Source organism: Cornus florida, unplaced genomic scaffold, assembly GCF_030987335.1.
Source record: "Cornus florida cultivar Cherokee Brave unplaced genomic scaffold, ASM3098733v1 CherokeeBrave_3.0.0_Hap2_Chr01, whole genome shotgun sequence".
NCBI lineage: Eukaryota > Viridiplantae > Streptophyta > Magnoliopsida > Cornales > Cornaceae > Cornus > Cornus florida.
Window position 1 is genome coordinate 46901475 of NW_026775571.1, and position 24397 is coordinate 46925871.

The following is a 24397-nucleotide window of genomic DNA, read 5'->3' on the forward strand; positions in this document are numbered from 1 at the left end:
TGATGGGGCTTTCTTCGGATTCTTGTTCGTGGTGTTGTCCCCGACAAAACCTTGAAGTTTCGTCGGATTCGGAGCACTTTCATTTTGGTGGGGATTTGAGATTTCATCTCAAATGGAGGTAGGGAATGTTTTAGGATTATTTGTGTGTTGTATTATATGTTTTCCGTGATTATACAACCTATATGTCTGCCTTGTATCAAATCTAGAAAGTTAGTAATTTTTATTTCTTTGTATAAGATTTAAAATTTATGATGATGTGTAACTTTGATTTGGATTATGGCATGCTAGAAAGTTTAGTTTTAATATGTTGGTTAACATATATTAAGTTGGGATTAATTAAATAAGGATTGCACTTTTTAATTAATATTTATCTTTTGTGAAAGATTAAAGTTCATAGCCATACCTTGCATGAAATTGAGTTGTATTATGCTTTTAAATTAAGTTTTGACATGTTGGTTAACATACTTTAATTTAAAGCATTTGGTTGAGTATGAAAATCTAGAGGGTTTAATTATTTTTATTTAATTAAACTATATCTTATTGTTCCATGGATTTAATCATGTTTTAGAAGTTGCTACTATTTTAAGATCATGGATTTAGACTTGTGGTGTATTCACTTGATTATGTTTTAAGTATTAAGTACCTTGTTGTTAATTATATTCATGAGAACTTGTTTCCAATATTGGATATATGATTGAATTGTGTAATGAATTGTACACTTCGTGTTGACATTATGTATGCCATTTTAGAATTTGAATCCTAAGACATGGATTATGTGGTTTCAACCTACTTGTGCATGGAAGGTGGTTTGTATGCCTTATTATATATATATAAGTTTTGAACTTGATATATATTTTGGAATCTCTTGGGACATTGTTATATGTGACATAGCTAAAGTTCGGCTTTAGTGCGGGAGGTATGAGTTCTCCCCAATTGAGATAGTGCGTACTAGGGTGGTCTTCCCGGCGGGTTAATGCCCGAAATAACCATTTTGTTCTCGGTGGAAATCCGAGACGTGATGTCCAAGTCTTCCACTATTTGTTTTCACACTTTTAGATTTCTAGTTGATAATCTGGAGAATCTATGTCATGATGTGTGGTATTAGATATTCTAACTATACTAAATTGTTATATTTAGTTGATCTCACACTTTTAAATTTTTAGTTGATAGTCTAGAGAATCTATGTCTTGATGTGTGGTATTAGATATTCTAATGATACTAAATTGCTATATTTAGTTGATTTCGCATTTTAGATTTTAAGTTGATTACTTGGAAAATCTATACCTTGTTGCTTTGTGCAAGCATGTTCTTATATTGATGCTTAGTGTAAGCATGTTCTTATATTGTTGCTTTGTGTAAGCATGTTTCTATCTTGTTGCTTTGTGTAAGCATGTTATATCGTGTTGCTATGTGTAGCATGCTTTTGGGTTGTTGAAATTGCATAAAGAATGTGTTTTATGCTAGTAATGATCTTAGGTAGCTATGATGCTCCCTGGGTCTCACCTTTAACATAGACGTGAGGTGGAATGAACCACAATGATTAAATCATGCAAACTTGTAAAATGTAGGTCGATGCATGCTCACTTCCTACGAGTAGCTTTATGTTGCTCACCCCTACATTACTGGGGCATATTTAAGGTACAGGATTCAAGATATGGAGATTGATATTTATCTTTGATGGTTGGGAGATTTGAAGTTTTTTTCAAAGCATTCTTGATCACATGCAAGTGTTAGCATGTTTAAGTCTGACTTTTGATGTTGTAACACTTAGTTAGGTTTAACATGCTCATTTTGCCTTTTTATGTGTAAAGTGTATTTAGATACACTAACTGGGATCTATTTGATATGTACGACATGAGGTCAAGGGCCATAGATTTTAAATTTCAAGTGTATGTACTTAAATTCCAAGTTTTGCTTTTGAAATGTAAACTTTTCCAATTTTGAGGTTTGGCATGTGGATTTGAGTAAATGACATGTAATGAGGCCATAGGCCATTGTAATACATTTCAATATGTAAAGTACACTTGCGAGCACGTTTATATAGCTTAAAATCTTGTTTTTGATCCATATGCATATTGGGGTTCAAGGCTTGGGTTAAGCCTTAATGTTTTTGGTTCATATCAGACCATTCAGCATGTTTTCGAGCCATTTCGGTCTTCCGAAGCTTTATTTCGGTTGATCGATGGCCTTTGGTTTTTGTTTGAACTTCAAAAACCCATTTCCAATAGCCAAAAGTACTGTTCAGGGCCATTTCAGTCAACCGATGGCCTATTTCGGTAAACCGATGGTTCATTTCAGTCTACCGATACAACCAAGCCTTGAAAACATGATTTCAGCACAAATTTTGTCCATTTCGGTCATCCGATGGGTCATTTTGGTTGACCGAAATAGCTAGATCCCGAGAGTAGCTTCAGTCTAGTTTCAGCACTGTTCTTCCGACTTCAAATGACCATAAATCCTTCGTTTTAAATCCAAATGGGGTGATTCTTGAGCCTAAATTCATGGATTTTAAGTTATATTTCCAATGGTAACAATTCCATTCTCAGATTCCAATCACAGTGGCAGTTATTCAAGTTTTAGTGAGAGGGTGTCGGTTTTCGCTTAAACCGGGAAAGGGCGTTTTGTGATATTCTTGTCCAATGTTCTTAGAACCTTTTGGAAAGCCTTGAAATGATTAGATTATGTTGTTTACACCTTTTTTGACTTGTTTAGAGTCAAGTTTCTCCTTTTAATGGTGAGTTGACCATTTAACCCTTTGGTTATGGTTTTTGTCCGTTTTGACCTTTTGTTTCCGCATTCGTTCTCATTAAGCTTCGTGACTTCATGGAAGATCACATTGGTGTCTTAGAGATGGTTTATATCTCTAAAGACTTTGGTTTCATCTTTTGCTTTCGCATTTCGGATCCGTTATCGGGTCAACTTTTGGTTCATCACTAACGAACCGGGTTGAAAAACTCGGGTCGCTACCCCCCATTAAGCCTAACAGAGAATTATCAAAGTTGGCATGCTTATTTTTATAACATTGCGACATGATTTAATCTATACATTCCTTAAGTCAATTGCTAATTTAAACATAAGCAACTTGAATAATTCGCATCCAAACCAACACTCAAACTTTCTGTAAAATTTCCTACTGTTTTCTATATTAGCTTCCTACGGTATCCTACGTATTACCATGCCTTCTGAAGCTTTAATAAGGGTTTAGACATCACTGTACTCCCCTAGAACAACTCCTAATTCAACCTGGAACTTTAAAAATCCAACCACAGTAGCCCAGAACTCGCAGAAAACCAAAAACAAAACTGAAAAACCCTGAAGGAGCCGGCTCCAAACAAGTTGGAGCCACCTCCAAACAAGATAGAGCTGGCTCCATCTTGTTGGAGCCGCCTCTTTGTGAAGGTGAGCCTGCTCTCTTCAACTAAGAGCTGGCTCTCACCCGTTTCCTCACCTGTTTCGTCTCCAGTGAATTCCATTGATTCTGTCCCTCTCTGTTACAGTTTCTAATGATTTTAATTATGTTCAGACTTAACCAGAGAAGATCCATCTAACTCCTTTAGGCATTGATTAACAGCAATTCAACAAAGTAGATACACAGTCGAACACAAGACAAGCAATTTACAACTCGTTTCAACACATACTGCTTTAATAAGTTTTAAACATACATAATCAATTAATTCTTATGCTTAATGATTTCCTGGAACTGCTTAGGCATGCAAAGAACACGAGTAAAAGAGAAGGAGTTAAGGTTAGAACTTGCCTGTACGACTTTGGTTCAAAATCTTAACGCTGTCTTCCTAAGGTTTCCGGCAATCCTCACTGAAATCCTCCTCTGTTCTCCCTCTGCCTCCATCGTCGTGAGTAGGGTTCTAAAACCCTTGGCAGAACCTTATACGTATATTTATAGGCCAAACTAATCCTAGGTTCAATCAAACCCTAAACTGACTTACTCGGCCCATAGAGCAAAAGACTAATTTAAAACTATGCGTGTTACCAATTAATCCCATCACATTAATACTTAAAACATTTAAATTTAAATTCAATTAAAACAACACATCAAGTAATGAAATTTAAATACACGATTAACCAGGTAAAGAGCTAATTAAATAAAAACAATTACATAATTATTAAACACAATGAAACAGGTTAAATTTAAGAATTTAATTAATACAATTAATTCAAAGTTCACAATTACAATTAAGTCAATTAAATAATTAAAATCCAATTAATTAACATAACAAGCAATTAAACCATTAAATAAATAAATATGCAGTTAAACAATTAAAAATGCCACAAAAATAATAAATTAAATACCAGGACTATCCTTTTGAAATTAGGGGTTTTACAGAGAGAGTGCATCTCATGGCATTTCATTCATTATTTGAAAGGCAAGGAATTCAAGTGTATGTTATATAATTATTTCCCCTATTGTATGATCCCCTTTTTCTCTTGTCGTCCCTTGCTTTAGGCATGATTCACAGGATTACAAGTGGTATACTTTAGGTTATCTCTATTGAGTTGTTGAGCTCGCCTTATTATCATTAACATTTTTCAAGATTTTGGAGATGATTCGGTGAGAGATATGCATCCATGGACATAGACGTAGTCAGGATAGTCATCTTTATTTAAAGTTATGTAATCATGGCCATGGCGGCCTTCTTCCTTGTATTTGATTCTTTGGAAGTTGTGTAAAAAAGGATTTGTATAATTTGATCTTGAAATGATGTTTAAACAGGGCGCTCAAGCGCTATTGTGCAGATTTAGGCGAAAAGTTATTTTTAAGGCCCGATTTAATGGTTTAAGGTCCCAAACAATGTATATGGACTTAGGAAAGGTGATATGTATTGCATCGAAGTAGGCTCGGGAAGTGATCTAAACAATCACATGGCTTTGGGGCATGATCTAAACAGTTAGATGGGTCTGGCAGTGGGTGATTTTGGCCAGATCCCTCATTTGTGTGCACAGATCCTCTGAAGTGTGGGCACAGATGGGCATCCGTGCGCACAGATAGCCCCTGCAGCTTGTTGTATTCACTATAATGTTGATCTAAACAATAGGATGACTGAAGTGTGCACACAGATGGTCCAATAATTGCATTTTGACCCCAAACTTTAGTTTAATTGCACAATTACCCCCAAACCTCAACTAAACCATAGAATGAACATAGAAAATGACATATTTTCCCCTGATGAGTTAAAAAGCTATGGCAATTGTATTAAATGACTATCTTACCCTTTTTTGGTTTCAAAGCATTATTTGACCACATGAAAGGACTGTTTCACCCTTATGGGCTCTAGACTTATTATAATGAGGTGAAATGACCATATTACCCCTAGAATCCATCTTAACCATTGGATGTCCTTGGTAAATAACTGTTTTACCCTTGAAGGGTCTTAAAATATTATAATAATGTGAAATGACGGTAGTACTCTTATGTGTCCTTGGGTATGGTTAAGGACCAGGGTAGCGATCTAGATTCCCGAATTTGGGTCGTTACATGACACCGTTTCTTACAACAAAAGAAGTATGACCTTTGACTAACATCAGTGTCTACTAAAAAAACTTTTGGCCCATTAAGTCAATGGTCAAATTTGTAATTAATTTGTTGTTGAGCCTAAGTCAGTGACGACTTAGTGACTTCATTAAAATAAAAATTAAAAAAACAATGATAAGAAAATGTTACACATACTTGACCAAAGAGATTCTTAAAGACAATCCCAATATGTGTTCCTTTATGGCCTCATCCCTTGATGCCCGTCAAGATAGGTCATGTTTAAAGTACCTATACTTGGCGATGAAGCTGCATCAAAGGCCATTCAAGAGTGGGGTTAGCCCAAATCGAAGATTGGCGACTTCAAGGTTTTCGTTCTCCAATTTGACAATGAGGTTGCCATATTTAGTTGCAGTCTGGAGATTTTAAGGTTTTAGGATGTTTCGAACGTGATGGTAAAGTTTGTTTTTTGATTCAACGGTCAGATTGTTCAATTTCCATTCTTACTTAGACTGGAGTTCCAAAAAGTACATTGTGAAAAATTATAATTAATCTTCTGACAATTGGATGGCATCAAAATGGAGTGTCTACGTCTTTATGTATCATACTTATGTCTCATGCTCGTGTTCATATTCGTCCTTCGTGAGTCCATTACATTTGTCACTTTACAAGTTTAAGTCAATTATCTCTTTAGAGCACCTGCAGTGGGCTAGCCAAACTTAGGTTTGGCTAGAGAAAGGCCCAATTTGTATTGCAGCGGCCTAGCGGAAATGGAGTAGGCCCAGAATGGCTAGCGGGTTGGCTTGTGGAAAAGCGCAAGCCCGGGCTCGATCAGGGTTTTTATTGTTTTGTCTTTTCCTTTGCCAAAACGCCGTCGTTTTTTTTTTTTTTTTATCGAACAAACCACCTAATACCACCATTGCACGTGTATATATTTATATTCATTTGTACATTTACGTGATATCACCCAATATAACAATAACAACATTGTTAACCTGATTTTAGGTAGTTCACAAACACGTTCCATAAAATACACAAAAAGGATTTAGTAAGATTAAATTTAATTATATCCCCAAATACGTCAAAATATATATCCAAAAGAATAGTCACTCCACTATGGTGACAATTTCAAAATAATACAAGTTTGTTCTAGTTATTACAAAAACAATTCATTCCTTAACACCGACTACACATGTGGAGGAACATCATCGAGAACCTCCTTACCGTGACTTCAAAAAAATAATAAAGGGAGGGGTGAGTATAAAGCTCAGTAGAAGTCGCCTAAGGCGTCAGTTTTGGACTCCCTTGAGCCACGTAACATATAAGGAAATGAAAAAGCAACCGGAGTCATGCAATGAGAGTCCGTATAACACTTACAACATAACAAGAAATTTCTTCAGTTACATAACGCAATTCTACAAAATAATGTGCATGATATAAATGTGATGCACCCTGCCCCTACGTTGGTCCACACCGACCTAACTCACGTACACTTTTCGAAACTAGCTAATTGGCTTTGTCGAGGCGAGATTGATAGCTATCCCCCGTTCCAAATTCGACAACCATTACAAGGCCTAGTATCAACTTTTTCACGCCCTACATCGGGTCACACTCCCTCAAGGTCAAGTTAACCCCGGACTTGTAAAATCCGATTCTTTTTTAAATAAAAAATAATAATAATAACTTCCCATTCCAAATAAAAGCTTTCTTCTTAAAAAAAAAAAAAAAAAACTTTCCTTTACAGCCCTTTTGAAAATTTCCTCCCTTGCCATGTTATGCAATGTACCATGTTACATCCTCCTAGCATCAAACTCATCACAACAATAATAATAGAAACATGGCAAGGATAATTCAATGGATTTATATAAACAACACATTTTATAACAATATTCAATTAAATCATGGCATGATCATCTTTAAAATCATATACACTATATCATGCTTTAACACTTAAATACATTTATCAAGCAACAACTTTCATTTTAAAGATAAAACAATAAATTTTCATTTCAAGGTTTTCAATTATAAAAGTATAAGGTAAAGAATTCAAAAGCTCAACAAAAAGACAGAACTTGAGACATTAGGAAAATCCCTACCTCAATTGGAGAGAAAACACACAAGAAGCCCCAATTCAGTCTAAGAACCCCAAATTTTGAAATACCCAAGGTGGTCCAAACAACACTTTGCTTCAATTAAAACGAAGGTCTCGATGCGTTCGTCAACTTTGCCTTAAGTGGCAAAATCAAATTCCAAATGTGAAGAGAGAGATCTTGCCTAAAAAGAAAAAGGAAGCTATGGTGATGGAGAGAGAGACTGACGAAGTGAGAGTGAGAAATGAGGTTCAGTAATGATCCTATGGTCATTGATAATAGTTATATTACATGTGGGTCCACTAGCTTAATAAAAATCTCACATTCCATTATATAATATATATATATACAAATCAAATTACAACCACACAATATAACATACAACCATGTAACTATGCATAAAATAATGATGCATGAAATACCATAAACCCGAAACACTGTCCCCGTGCTTAATGACTCCAATTGCGGTTACCACTTAGGAACTCTCGATCCAAAAATGAAAAAATGCCGAAATGACAACCAATGCATTTCTAAGAATCCTGAACTCGAGGGAATGCCCCAACCGACTCTCAAACACACCCGGCACACCTCATGGTGTCTAACACGCAAAATGAAATAAGACGAAAATAACCTCGAGAAATCAGAAAATCCCAGAAATTAAAAAATGGTAAAACTTAAAAACATTACATACATGATTCCCAATATTACTTGATACAGGCTGTGCACCCACAAAGTTGATACACCCATCAATAGGCAGTGCTTTATCTTCTTCCTAGCAATTTGGCCGCTCAAAGATGATATGGTTCTAATAGCCAGTTCTCTTTTCATATGGTTCCAATTAAATCCTCTTTGAACTTCATTGTGCTCAGGATCTACCCATCTAAGGAACCCACAAGACATAATCGGATACCTTCCATATCCATAGAACCTCCGACCTAGATTATTTTGTGTCGTGGCTCTTCTCAAAGAAGATTTTACTCCACAATAACAATACAATCCTTCATACATTGTATGTTGATTTGATGAATTGCTTGATGGCTTCATATCACTATTACAATAGATATTGCAAGCACGTAAATAAATGTTAAAAAAAAAATAGTCCTAACTACTAAATACGACTATGCATATGAAGAAAAAAACTAACACAAAAAAAGTAAATATATATATATATATATATATATATATATATATATATATAATATTCAAATCTAATATATATGTATTATAAATAAATTTAATTGGACATGAAAACTCACCTTTGTCCAAAGCTCCTTCCAGTTGCAGAGAGAGAATGAGTACATAATTTGGTTGTAGACATACAAACGGGTTATATAGGCCACAAGGCTATAACGGTCACAAAAAGGGGCTATTTCAGCATTCTTATAGTTTCAACAGGCGTGTGACTACACACGCGGAAATAGTTGATCCGGTGAATCTCAAGGGGGGTATTTGCAACCTTTTCTAGTTCAGGGGGGTATTTGCAGCAAAGTGAATAGTTCAGGATTTTTTTTGCACTCTTGCCTTGATAGCATGGTTCAATTGCTAGATTGCCAAGTAGAAATAGATGTGGACACTTGTTATTATAAGACATTGCAAAGAGATTACAAAGAGATGAGGTTTTTTTCTTTTCTGTAAAAAGAGATAAGGTTAGCATGTGGGCATATGATAAGGTGACATGTTTCCTTAAAAATAAGGCTTACAAATTTGATTGTGATATATTATTTATTATTTATTTTATATAAGGTTGCGTGATGGCTGATGTATTTTAGTGATATATATATATATATTCATAGGAGCTTGTAGTTCACGAAAGTATAAGAACCTTATACTAGCTTATGTTAACGAGCCTAAACAAGCTCATGTTCATGAGCCTATACAAGTCAAGCCCAACACTGCTAGGGTACGGCTCGACTCGTCTAGTAAACAAGCCTAGAAATTATGCTTGATCTCGGCTCATTCTCTTAACGAAAGAGCTTTAGCCACGCCCTTAATGAGCCAAGCCCGAGTTATTCATGAACATCTTGATTTATTTGCAGCCTTACCCCTCTCTCTCACCGGTGATTTTAGTTCTTTTACAAAGAGTACAACCGAAGTGATTTTTTATCATTGTAATCCTCATTGTTCATTGCCTTCCAACTACATATTGTCAGTGAAACATGCCATGCTGAGATTTGTTTTTAGCTTCTTGGAGTGGTTAGAGTGAGAAATTTGTTTGAACCCATTACCCATGCTTGATTTATGTAATATAATATAATTTAATTGGATTATCATATCGGATATCCGATAAAGTGTGTATCAAATATGGATTCATTAAATGAAAATCTGTCGGATTAATGGATCGGATCGACTATCATGCTTATCGGATTCAGATCGAATTGACCGTAATCCGGTTCGTTGATAGGTCTAATTAGAGGTTTTTTACAAGGGCAAATTGCTCACTGACTTGCTCGCTTTGGTAGTCCGTGAGCAACTTACTATTATTATATTTATTTATTTTTATTATTATTTTTTTTTACCATAGTTTGCAATGTAAATATAAAATTATATTGTACTTTTTTTTTTCTTCATAATTGTATATTATACTTATTAGATAAAAGTAACAAATTTAATTATATATTATATTATAATTGTCATTATCATTATCATTGTCTTCATTTAACTTTAATGAACAGATTAGTACTACATAACTATACCTCATATTATGTAATAAAATAAAAATATTATATATAATATATACTATGCACAAATATTATATTATTTCATATTAAATAGTCTATGCTATATATTTATTATATAATATACCATGAATATTCTTGTTAAATATATGAATATCTTGTAATATTTAATTAAAATCTCAAATATCATATTATGTGTTTAACACAGGTATAATATTTTATAAAAAATAATTTAATATAAAATTTATTTATAATATAATTACTAATTTATTATATAATGTAATGTATTTAGATAGTTTTAGGTATTTTCCAATTTGGTATAATAAACTATGTAGTGTAATATTATATCTTATTTATGAATTTAACCATTTTATTATTGGTGTTAAAGGGTATTTTAGTTATTTTTGGTAGCAAGGGTTGATTTTATTAAAATTATTACAAACATTTACTGCTAATTTTATCTGAAAATGAAAAGTGGTCGTGTGATGATTTTAATAATATAAACTATAAAGAGTAAAATTTCAAAACAAAAAAATAATATTAAATAAATAAAGTACATGAAAATTTTATATATTTAATTAAAAAAACAATTACTATGTTTAAGTGTCAAATACTAAGACGACAACCAACAAAAAGCAAGCGTGGTGATTGCGATTGACAACGGGGAGTTTGGGAATTTATTATACAGATAAAGGCTATGTGGAATCGAACGTTTCTAACCGGATTTTCTTTCGTTTTTTCTCTCATACAGATGACATTAGGGTGTGTTTGGTAGGGTTGATTTGGAAGGATATGGAGAGAAAAGAAAAGAGAGAATAGTATGAAAGTGTAGATTAAGTAGAAAAAAAAAGAGAGGATAGGGAGTGATAGGGAGAGATAGCTATTTATCCCTCTTAATCCCTTATATACTCTCTCCTAAATTGAGAAGATAGGGAGAGATAAAGAGGGATGGTAAGTTGTATATTTTTAATACTCAAAATACCCTTCACAAATCTACATACAAAAATGTAATTCTATTTATACCCCAATTATGTAATTCCATTTATGTCCCAATTATTGAGTAGTCTTAGTCTCTATTCAGTATTATATACACACTAAATTGTTAACTTGAGCTATGCATTCAAGTCAATTCAAAACTCTCATTTATTTTGCCTTTTGTTGTTTGTGGACAGGCCTTATAAAAAAAAAGTTGATTATCACTTCATCACAGGAATGTGAAATTTGGATAGAGACATTTAACCCATGTAGATGGTTATGACATTTAACCCTACTTTGGATTTAAAAAGAAAAAAGAAAAAGAAAAAAAAGAAAGAGGTGAATCGAAACGTTTGGGAATATTATACAGAAAAAGGCCATGCAGATGGGTGATGACTATACTTTTCAATGATTGCGATTGGCAACTGGGAGTTTGGGAATTTATTATACTACGTGGAATGGAACGTTTCAAACCGGATCTTCTTTCTTTTTTCCTCCCAGGCAGATGACGTTAGGGATGACGTCAGTAGTTTTGTGATCTACTTCTTCCCATTCCAACCAAGGCACTCTCTCCATATATATATATATATAGTACATGTATTATGGTTATGTACATCTACATCCGTAAATTAGCTTTGATCAATTCTTGTGTCGACCGTCACTACCCCAACAGAACATTTGCTATTCTTCTCCCAGGTTTAAGGGATGTCAGGCCACCAGTGCTGTGAAAACCCACCAACACTCAGCTCAAGCTGTGGAGTGGGGCATGTGGAAGAAATTGGAGGCCTCAAGTCCTACGTTTCTGGATCCTCTGATTCCAAGCTTGCAGTTGTTCTCATCTCAGACGTTTTTGGTACTTGATTCACTACTTATTTTGAGCTTTCTCTTCCAACTATGATTTGGGTATTTGAGTATTTTTCTTAATCTGGTGTGAAACTAGTTTTCTTAATCTATTTCATAGATATTAGATATTGGGCTATGAATATGTGTTTGTGGGTTCTTAATTTGAATAACATTATGGTAACTTAAGCATGTTTGTCTATACCAACGAAAAGTGCTATTCTTCGTAAGGTAATTTAAGATTTTTTTTTTTTGGCTGAATAAAAATTAAGATTTTTGCATTTTACAAAGTGGGTATTGTTTTTTTATTTTTTTATTTTTATTTTTTGGGGTAAGTCAGTGGGTATTGTTTGTTTCATTTGCAACTTATTAACTTCTTTATACACGTGTGTGTAAGTCAGTCTGTTTATTGTGGTTATAAATCATGTCCACCTTTTATCAAGTCTCAATCTGTCTGTCATTGAAATCATCATTATGGCTGTTGTACTTGTAATATGAGTTATAATTAATGAAAAAAAGGAAAAAATAATCATCACTGTCATATCTAATGCACATGTATGAATTGATCTTGCAGGATTTGAAGCTCCAAAGTTGAGGTATTGTCAATTTTCAACTCTGCTTTTGCAACAATTCAGTGCATGTTTTGCTACTACTATTGTTTTTATACAATTTTTTACTTCATAAGTTTGTCAATTGTTTTTGTTTTTTGATGGTCTAGTCCTTGTCCTCTTAAACATAGCAGATTGAAAGTAATAATAATAATAATAATAATAATAATAGAATATATGGTTTGATGATTTAATAGAATCCTAACAATTCTACTGATATATGGTGGAAATAAGAGAGAGAAATAACTGGCATGTATAAGGGAAAATGACCATTTAGCTGGTTCTTGCTTCTTAGATAATTTAGTACTTCTATAATTATTCAATTATGTTTTCATGAATTTCTATACTTGACGCAATTATCATCTAAAAATGCATAAGTATCTTACCAATTATATCTAAAAGATGCATAAATGTTTTTTTCTTTCTAGAATGACTTTAAGAAATACAAAAACTACCTTTTCTTTTCTTTTTTAATTTTTTGATAACTAGAGGCATTGCTATTTCTTGAAAACACACACAAAAAATGTGAATTACTTAGAGCAAACTGCATCCAAAATGCTCATTCTTTATTATCACTGAGTTTCAAGTTCTCGTCTGGATTAGCATAATTTTTTAAAATGCCTCATATGAGTGTTGACTGTTAGTCAACAGCTTTAAAAGATGACGTCAGCCAAAAAAAAAAAAATTTGTAATCCCATTTGTAACTTTCAAAACTTTTAACAGGAAATGACATATTTGACCATATTTGAATATAATATAAAGGTAAAATTGCCCTTTGTACATACCAAGGCCTCTTTTCTCTCTTAGTAGTAGTTGTTGGATTTTGTGGCTTGACTTCGGTATGTATGCAGTGTTCTGGAGAAGATGGATTAGTCTAAGTTATTTGGCCCAGTCCAATTGAGGTGAAAATTGAAGATGGACTCGTCCAAGTTATTTGGACCGGTCTAATTGGAGTAATTTTTTTTTACTTGGGTTAATTGGTTTGGTTTTAACATATGGTTTTATATTCCCTTCTTTGATATATAATAGTGAAATCTCTCTCTCCATGAACGTAGCCTCAGAGTTGGGTGAATCATATAAAATATTGTGTTGTGCGTGAATGTGTATAATTGTTATTTCCATATATGCTTGTATGATGAAGTGATGATGATGCTTCCGTTATATGTAATTAAGAAGGGATTTAACTCTTAACAGCAGCTGACCGTTGAGGGCTTGGAGGGAGTTAATATCCTTAACAACTAGTATCAGACTAGATGGTGGGTTAGAGCCTGTGGTTGGTCTTGAAGATGAGAGCAAAAGGTTGGTGTGAATTTTGTTAGAGTAGGAAGTTGATTGTGAGGTGCTGTGGAGAATGACACGAAGGTATCATAATGGTGTGAAGCCAATGAGGAATAAATTTTGGGGACAAGCCAAAGAGTGGGTGTTAGTTCTCAAGATGGGGCAAAGGTGATAATATGAAGAAGAGGTTTGTTGCTTTGAGCTAAAAAAAAATTGATGAGGATGAGTTGATAGATTGGTGGGTTGCTATGTGTGACCAAATTGAACACCAATGGTGAGGTTCTTAATGGAAAAGGAAGGATGAAGGAAAGAAAGGAGGTTTTTTTTTTTTTTTTTTTGAGGTGGAGAGATTTTCAGTCGAGGTGGAGCTATGGAGGAGTGCGTGAAAATGAATTTCGAGCCAAGGTGGAAATTGTTAGGTTTCGTGGTTCGAATTCAGTGTGTATGCAGTGTTCCGGAAAAGATGGACCAATCCAAGTTATTTGGACTACTCCAATTGTAATTGATATGGTAACTCTTTATAGGCAAGTTAGAGAATTCTTATCCTAACAATGAATGAGTTTGAAGACTATAAAAAAAGATGGTGTGAGAGATTAAGGTAGAGAGAGGGAAATGATGTAAGGTGTTTAAGGGTGAGTATTATGAGGAAAAGGGAGAGTATATATAATTCTTGAGTGTAAAGATGCAGCTTCAAGAGCGTAATGAGTGAGAGTGAGTGGGGTTTTGACATCTGGTTTTATATTCTTTTCCTTGTTACATAATAGTGAAATCTCTCTCTCCATGGACATAGCCCTAGAGTTGGGTGAATCATGTAAAATATTTTGTTATGTGTGGATGTGTATGATTGTTATCTCCATATATGCTTGTGTAATGATGATGCTTTCGCTGTATATAATGAAGGAATGATTTAACTCTGAACAACAACACCACCCAGGAGCAAAAGAGCCTATTAAGGAGGGATTTACCCGTTGAGTGGGGAGGGAGTTAATATCCCTAATAATTGGTGTCAGAGCCGATGGTGGTTCAAAGCCTATGGTTGGTCCTGAAGATTAGAGCAGAAGGTTGGTGTGAATTTTGTGAGGTTGATCATGGGGTGCTGTAGAGATTCAATAAGAGTTGATAATGACACGAAGGTATGATGATGGTGTAAATCCCATTAGGAACAAATTTTGGGGACAAGCCAAAGAGTGGGTGCTAATTCTCAAGATGGGGCGAATGTGATGGTATGAAGAAGAGAGGTTTGTTGCTTTGAGCCAAAAAAACAATTGATGAGGATGAGTTGATAGATTGGTGGGTTACCATGCGTGGGCAATTGAACACCAATGGTGAGGTTGTTGATGGAAAAGGAAGGAAGAAGGAAAGAGAGAATAGTTTTTTATTTGAGGGTGGAGGGATCTTCAGTTGAGGTGGAGCTATGGAGGAGCGCATGAAGGCAAATTTTGAGCAAAGGTGGAAATTGTTAGGTTTTATGGCTCGAATTTGGTATGTATGCAGTGTTCTAGAGAATATGGACCAGTCCAAGTAGGGTGAAATTAGTTAAGGAATTTGTAATTGATATGGGAACTCCTTGTAAGCAACTTGGGGAATTCTTGTCCAACAAGGAATGGGTTTGAAGGCTATAAATAAAGACGGTGTGAGAGATTAAGGTAGAGAGAGGGGAGAGATATAAGGGGTAAAAGGGTAAGTATTGTGAAGAGAGGGGAGAGTATATGTAATTCCCTAGTGTAAAGATATAGCCTCAAGAGTGTGACGAGTGAGAGTGAGTGGGGTTTTGACATTTGGATTTATGTTCTCTTCTTTGATACATAATAATGAAATTTCTCTCTCCATGGACGCAGCTCTAGAGTTGGGTGAATCATGTAAAATATTGTGTTATGCATGGATGTGTATGATTGTTATCTCCACATATGCTTGTGTGATGATGTAATGATGATGCTTTCGTCGTGTGTGATGAAAGAGTGATTTAACTCTCAACAATAGCCCGACCTTGAGTGGGTTGGAGGAATTAATATCCCTAACAGTAGTAATAGGAAACAAACATCTTATATATATCTTATATATATATATATATATATATATATATATGATTATATATAGGGTTAAATACACTAACCTACCCTGAAGTTTGGTCTAATTACAGTCAGATGAAACTTGTCAAAAATCTTGCACCGTGTTCCCGAGAGGTTTAGTCACTTGTTACAAATACCCCCTCCATCCAAATAAAAATCATTATCTGACCAAAATGCCCGCTGACTCAGCTGAAAAGACGTTATTAACCTTATGACAGACATTAAATTACAATAAATATATCTTCTTTTATGGAAAAAAAAAAAAAAAAACCCTTCTTCACCTACCCACCCATCTCCGCCACCGCCGCCCCTTTCTTTATCTCTTCCATGGCCAACCATTGTCTAAGTCCACACGCCACCACCCCTTCTCTCTCCAAATTTATAAATTAGTAAACAATATATATATATATATATATATATATATATATATATATATATATTACATATATCTTATAAAGGAATTGATGGGAATGAACCCAGCAACCATAAAGCAACAGGTGAATTTGTAACTTTGTTCTTCATTTCTCTTTCTCTCTCTCTCGCTCTCTCTCTTTATATATATATATATAACCCATTTGCAACTTGCCCTTAATTCTCAGCAACCATTTGCAATTTTGCCCTTTATTTCTCTAGACACACACACACGTCCATTGGAGCTTAAGATTGATCCATTGGGAATAAATTGATGGCCACTGAAGAGTGATAAAAATTGAAGAGAGAGAAAGATTCAATAGATGTGCCGAGGGTGTTGCAACAAGCATAGTAGAGAGAGAAATTGTAGAGAGAGATTAGAAGAAATTGAGCTTAGAGAATAAATTCAGTAAAGAGGGTGTTGCAACAATCACACTATTGCTCATATTTTTGTGTGCTTTTTTATGGATGGCAACTGTGCAAAGAGTGTTACATTGTAGATAATAAAGGTGTTCATTCATTTCTGGAGGGACAAACTTTGATGTTGAAGCTGAGGATGGAAGAAATAGAGGAAACAAACTCTTCTCTGCAGAATAATCAGCAGAAAATGAGACATTTAGGTGGTAATGGGGGTAGATTTGGAAGCCGTGGTCGTAATGATGAAGACCGTGGACGGCGAGGAGGTTTCAATGGGCGAGGAGGTGGTTCTTTTTGGGGTTTTTACTCAAGCTATGGTGGTCGTGGTGGAGCTAACAGTAATTTTGATGGTTATGGCGGACAAGGTGGCCACGGAAGATGGGGTTTGGGATTGGACTTGGCAGGGAGAGGAGAGAGAACAAAGAGGGAATAAGATCTTTAGGCAAATATGTCATTCTATTTAATGAATTTTTTAAATCATTTTATTATTAAAATAATCGGGGTACAAAAGTAATTTTATATGAGTTTTTAACTTCTGTAAGATCCAAGGGAGGTCATTGAAAGATTTTTGACAAGTTCCGAACGTAATTAGACCAAACCTTAGGGGATGTTAGTGTATTTAACCCTAAATATATCTCTCCAAATTTGTTGTGTGGTGATATTATGCTAATTGGAAAAAGCAATTTGAATTTCTTCCACTTTAATCTTCATCGTTTACTTTTGAATTATCCCTCCCCCCTCCCCCCTCCCCCAAACAAAAAAAAGATACAGTTGATGAAATTAATCTTGAATAGTGTTCAAGAAAATCCCAAATAAAAAATTTAGAGAAGTGGAATAGGCCAATTAGAAAACGAACAAATAAAATTTGATTAAAACATATTAGAAAAACGTTAATTAAATAGTATCAATTAGGGCAAGTGGGCAACATAGTTATGTGCCTCGGGTTCCGTAATTATCTCTGTAACACAGTGTAATTGTTTGAGGGTTCATTCTTTGCCGTGGCTTCACCGACACGGACATTATTGATCAACCATGAACTTCGGGGTTTCAATTGCATATATAGAGAGAGATATCACCAATTTGATGAAACCCGTGTGGAAGAGAAACACAAAATGCCTCATTTCTCGGTGTATATATGCATTTATGTACATATACGTGTTCATCCGTTTTGGATTTAGAGAGAGAGAGAGACGAAGCCTTCAAAGTGACGATGAGGGATTGATAGTGGATGAGGAGAGAGAAATTGAAAAGTAGGTAGGTTTTGGGTTATGAATGTTTGGGTGCCTATGTATATATGCGTGTATGTGCATATATATATATATATATATGTATTTGTGTTGAATCTGGTTTTGATTTGAGCGGGAGATGTTAGAGAGAGATGGTAGAAGAACTTTTTATATTTGAAAATGGATATTTTAGTCTTTTTAAATTTGATTAACTTTTTAACTAAAATAATATTAAACAAACAAGAGCATAGTGGTAATTGCATTATTATTATTAACGGAGTCAAGTCGACAAGCTCTGACAGGGGAGGTCGAAGTAATTTTTGAAAACTATATGGTACTGTGTGTAAGTTTAGCAATCTAGAGGGGAGGTCAATGTAAAGTATCCGATTTTCAAAATTATTAAATTTGTGCCAATGTGAAATTTGTGGCCTTGTGCTGGTGTTTGTGTATCCTTGGGTGTCACGGTTTAATGAGTGATGTCTCCATCTCCTTCTTGTGAATTTGGAAACTGAGCTTGTCAAACTTCTTAAATAGCCAAGTAATTATTGTTTGGCCTTGTGTCAACTGATTTTTGCACTCTTAACATTGTCATACAGTTTGACGATAAAGTGTCATTTGTCAACTTATTTTACTTATGCCTTTGTTTTTCAACTGTGAAGGAAGCTTGCTGACAAAGTTGCAGCTGCTGGATTCTATGTGGTTGTTCCTGACTTCTTATATGGAGAGCCCTACGTACCTGAAAATGCTGAAAAGCCAGTATCAGTATGGTTAAAAGAGCATGGAACGGTTAGTTATCTTCATTATACTACATGCCTGGAAACTGCTACTTATTTATATTGTGAATGGTGTTTCTTCCTTTTTGGCGAATAAAATCAGTGTTTTCGATTGTTTAGTTTTCAAACTCAAATAAAGTTTTGATTAATAGTAGCTAAAACATTAGTGTCTAAAATATTTTCTTACCTTCTAGGATAAAGCATTTTCTGGAATTATTCATAGAAGCAATTGTGTTGGTCCTTCATGAATTTTATTTGAGCAAGTGTATCATGAGGGTGCATGCTCTTACCGTGAGCTAGCTTGTGCCATTGACTGTTTGGATTGAGAGTGCATACATCACAGTATTTTGACGGTTGATAGCACGGTCATGATAGCTTTTTCGTTTATATGAAACACATATAACCTTCTATATATTTATATATTGTTTTCCTTCTTAATGGTGGTGAGCATGACGTGTATTTTTTTTTTTTTTTTTGAGAGTTGGAGGAAACAAGAAATTTGTTTATTTACAATTGCCACAAATTTCAGGGGTTAAGGTTCCAATTTCAGTACTTGGAGCTGAGATTGACCAAACTTCTCCACCAGAACTTGTGAAACAGTTTGAGGGGATCTTAAATGCTAAGCCTGAGGTATGAAACTCCGAAACTTTCCATGTAACACTTAATAAAAATATTTCATATTGCCCATCCTCAAATTATTGTTTATATACCTTTATAACTTCAATGATCTTTTCCTTTCTTTATTGGCAATAGAATATTCAAATAAGCCAAGAACCTTGGACTTTCCTATTCTCCTTAATGTATCCGTGTTGACATAATGTGATATGACATGGGTATGGGTATGACATGTGTCAGACACACGACCCAAATCGGACACTTGGATCTTCCGATCTTCTTAAAGGAAAAGAAAAGCCCAATGTGATAGCAAAGAAGGATCACCTAATTCTGACATAGATGGGATTTATCTTTTTTTTTTTAAAATCATATTCCATTTAATTTCGTTATTACTAAGTACATTTTTTAAGAATGCAAGACGTTTCTACATACCCTTATTCAGGTTCTGAACGCATTTTGAACCTACTTCACGTATCTTAAAATTTGGGATTTAGGGCGGTCTAACATTTGGACACATACCCATACCTCGTACATATACCCAAGTCTATGTAACGTAAGCCAAAAACTGTCAAAGAATTTATGTTTTATCTTCTGTAAGTGTTGTTTTAGATACATTTCTACTCACATACTTCCTGAGGTAGAAGTGACTATGAAAGCTAGAAAATGTGTTTACTTTTCACTTGAACTCCGCGAATCTTTCACATTGATTTTGTACAATTATTAACTTCATGATTGTTTTTAATTTGTAGTTTCTTTTTTTTCTTTTTATTATTTTTTAGTAGTTAAAAATGCCTTTATTTTGGTGTACATGATTATCTTGTTCAAAAAAGAAGAAAAAAATAAAAAAATAAAAAAAATAAAAAAATAAAATTTGATGGTGGGAAGCTTTTCAAAATTGACCATCACTGTCAACTTCAATTTATGGTAACTTTATCAACAACCAGATTGTGGTATGTTCATTTTTGCCACATACTAAAGTGACAATCAACTCTGCTTTTTTTTATTTTTTATTTATCCACAACTATGGTCAGCATCTTAAATATTGCATGGATGTATGTGTGTGACTCTATGCCACCTCAGACTTTTCATTTTCTTAATTTTTTTAGTTTATATATATATAGAGAGAAAAAAAAATACTCTGTAGAGTGTTGACAAATATCGAATAAATCTTTCGTTGGGGTGGGGCTCCCCCCATCCTTTTTTTTTCTTTTTTCGGTGAAATCCAATAGAAGGGCTAGGGGGTGAAGAAGGGGATACCTAACTGTCATTCGTTAGAGGGACTGAAAGATGCTTTGGATTAGTCGTTAAAGTCAGATTTATGGATTTGGTGATAGCCCATCTCCGACCAAGAGATCCTGCCCATTCAGCATCTATATATCCTTCCACTAAAGGGTTCTTCAAGCTGGAATGGAGTGTTGGGAAAAATGCAAGTTTTAAAAACTTTTCTAGGGATTTTGATTCATAGATCTTGATTCATCACATAGAGATAAGTTTTATGCAAAAATAAAATAATTTTGTATAATTCAATTAATAGATTGAATACTTATATCAAGGTTTGAGTAAACCTTAGATCTCTCTTCTAAAGTGAATGTTCTCACTTATTGAAGATCCCGTTTGCTAGATCCCTTATCCTTGTATCGCCATCTTCTTGTTAATGGTCTAGCCTTTACGAATCACTCATAAGCCTCCATGAATGACCTTGGAAAACTAGGCTTGTGGGAGCCTTCATTAGATGAAACAGCAAATCCTAAAATCTAGAGAGAGAAAAAATATATTCCTTTTCTTTTCCAAAAGTCTCTCCTAAAATATACATGAACCTATGTATATATAGGCAACATAAAAATAAGAAAAGGAAACAATAAATCCTTCTCCATCTTTAATTGACATATCTCAAATCTAATACGATTCCAATATCAAGTTGGGCTATGAGTGAGAATTCTTTGGGCTTATTATTTTATTGGCTATAATGAATTAATAATTGGCCCGATCCATGGACCCAATTCAATTAATTCATAAATTAATTTCTACTCCACTAAAAGAAATTAATTGAACTCCAATTAAATAATAAATAACCTCTAAATCAATATTGCACTTTGACCCTTCTATACATAATTAGTTATCGGATAAATAAAGCCATCTATTCGACTACTTAATTAATATATTTATTTTGGTACCTTTGATTATTTTCGGTTTGATCACAATAAAACATTTGTTTGACAAAAATAATAATTTAAATAAATAAATATATAATAAATCATTTTGTCTAAAATCACACGAAGGCCTTCGAATTTACTTTGTGATCAACCATAATCAATACAAAATAAATACAAGTAGCAATGATGCAAATATTGAAAATATAACCCTCTAACTATTAATTACATAATTACCCAAAGTGCCGGTTTAATGATTCCAAAGATTCCGCCGAACAAATCGAAGTAATTACTAATTAATAAAAGAGTCTATACTTCTCTCATGCTTAAGAGTCAAATGCCATGACATTGATAGGGAGCAATTGCATACGACGGCTCTCGCAATATATCTCAACCTAACGCGGATCCAGTTCAAGTCTTAGTTAATAATGAGTTCATCTATAATTACCGACTATGAACCATTTATGATTACTATTTATATTTATGTATTGATCGTCATCGCATACATATATAAATATCTCTTGTAATCAAATGGACACTATCAATTCGATAATAAATTGAAACATAATACATTGAATTCACCAATTATATAAATCATAAATATTTCAGATATGTCAGAAACATATGTCACTATAATCTAAATAGGAATTTGCAATGCCAGGGCATATAAACCCCAACAGCTCCCACTTGCCCTCATAGCCAATTCAAATTGCATCTAACTCCAATGTTATCCACTTGTTGATCAAAACTATTGATCGATGACAACTTTGTAAATGGATCAACAAAGTTGTAGTAAAAAACACAGCTCAAACGGTATCCTTGAGACAGACTAAGATGGGATGCAGTTCATAATGCGCATCAATATCATTAAAGCTAAACTCTTAAATGAAAGAGATAATGTAGCATTACTGATCATAGATCTAGCCATGTTAAGCAGAATTCTGTTATTCCTATTTGACACCTTAATTCATTGAGCGTCAATTGCGGAAAAACTGGTACACCACACCCTCATTGACCATATATGTCTTTGCACTATCCCAAGAAATACTCATATCCTCGATCAGATCGAAGTGTTTTGATAAATTTACCTAATCTGTGCTCCACATCAATCTTGGCACTTTTGGAATATATCAAAAGTTTAAGACTCGTGTCACATCAGATAAATTTATCCAAAAAGTGAGTAATCTTGCTTGGATGTTCATAAGTCCACATGTGTCTGTGTGTACCGACTCCAATTATTCTTTATGTCTATTTCATTTGGCTGATTATGCCCTTAGGGTTATCTATAATTCAATACATGATTCACAAGTTGGTTTAGGCTCCCCTGCCTCACTAGGTTATAAACCTTCTTTGACCAATCTTTGAATCTCATTTTGATTGATTACAACCCAAAAATAGACACTAAAAATACAATGAATCAGGAATAATAAATTTTCTCATAATATTGAATCTAGAAGATGCAACATTAGTTTCTACATCCTGTAAATATTAAGAGCTTGTGGTTATAGTATATCAACCATCTTTCAATGCACCAGAAGCAATCGCACATCTATTCAATTTTATAAAACCAGTTTTATAAAATAACAATACAGTTTTTATAAACCAAAAGTGAAACAAGAATTAGATTGCGTCTAACATCTGTGCATAAAAATAGTTCTCTAATACTATTATCCTCATACTCTCCAATTTTAGATGTAATACTCCCACTGATTTAGTTACAACCTTGACATCAGGTCAAGTACAAGGCTTCTGGATTCCTAAAATCCTTGCAACGAATTGCAAACATATTTAGTGGCTTCAAAATCTATCCATCAGGAATTAATAGATACAACCACATAACATAACTCAATGATTAAATATATATTTTCCTATGCCACGTCATTGCTTAGACAGTTCGTCCTTTAGTGTCTTAGTTAGTGGCAAAAGAAACAGTTTCCTTCGCCCTCAACTTACACTGCCTTATTCCCTTTAACCTTTTGAATACTCATGTTTTGTGCTAGCCTAGTCCTATTATCATCATTCTTCTTTCATTTGCCCTTCCACTTGGGCCTAGAAGAAGATGATATAGACTAGGTTAGACTGATAGGAATGCCCATACTTTTGATTATCCCTTCATTTGTTACCAATTCTATAAGAATATCAGCGAGTGTGAACTCAAACTGATTCCTTATTTAGTTCACTCTAAAAGAGTCGAACAAGTTTGGTAACAAGGCAATAATCATGTCAACTTGAAACTTACCACCCAAGTCAGCCCTATTGATATCCAGTTCAACTTTTAGATAAAAATAAATAAATAAATAAAAAAATCATTTTAAAAATACGATCTTTTACTGGAGTTCCTTAGGCTATCTTAATGGTATTTAAGTCTGACGCTGTACTAAGGCATACTCCCTATCTAATCTCACTAAAACATCTCATTGATATTTAACATGATGCTTGAAGAAAATAATGCAAATAATAACTTTGGAACGTATTCAAGATAAATTCTAGAATATAACACCAAACCAAATCATTTGCCTTATTTCACTTATTAAAAGCATTAATGTTCTCTTGGGTATCTTAAAGTAAAAAGATTAGGTATGGGAGTAGTAAATACATTTTGTACCCTATTATTGTGAATAAAATATCTAAGTTCCTTTTCCAGTCAATATAAATAAGGTCCAATTACATTGAATATGTTAGCAAGCAGATTAAATGAATTAGACATAATTAATTTGAATATAAATGCATTCATACAATATGCAAGGTGAATTATTAATACTATCATGCATTCTTAAAATTA

The 24397-nt window shown here is 34.0% G+C and overlaps 1 protein-coding gene across 1 annotated transcript in view; it reads left to right on the top strand.

The window, feature by feature from the left end:
• The first annotated feature begins 11813 nt into the window (after nt 1–11813).
• LOC132295928 (endo-1,3;1,4-beta-D-glucanase-like) overlaps nt 11814–24397 on the top strand; it is a 41943-nt gene continuing 29359 nt past the window's right edge. Inside the window, exons 1-3 of the mRNA XM_059794191.1 lie at nt 11814–12081; nt 12643–12664; nt 18737–18863. Of these exons, the coding sequence (XP_059650174.1) occupies nt 11934–12081; nt 12643–12664; nt 18737–18863 (297 nt within the window). The 5' untranslated portion in view covers nt 11814–11933. The remainder of the gene's footprint in view (nt 12082–12642; nt 12665–18736; nt 18864–24397) is intronic.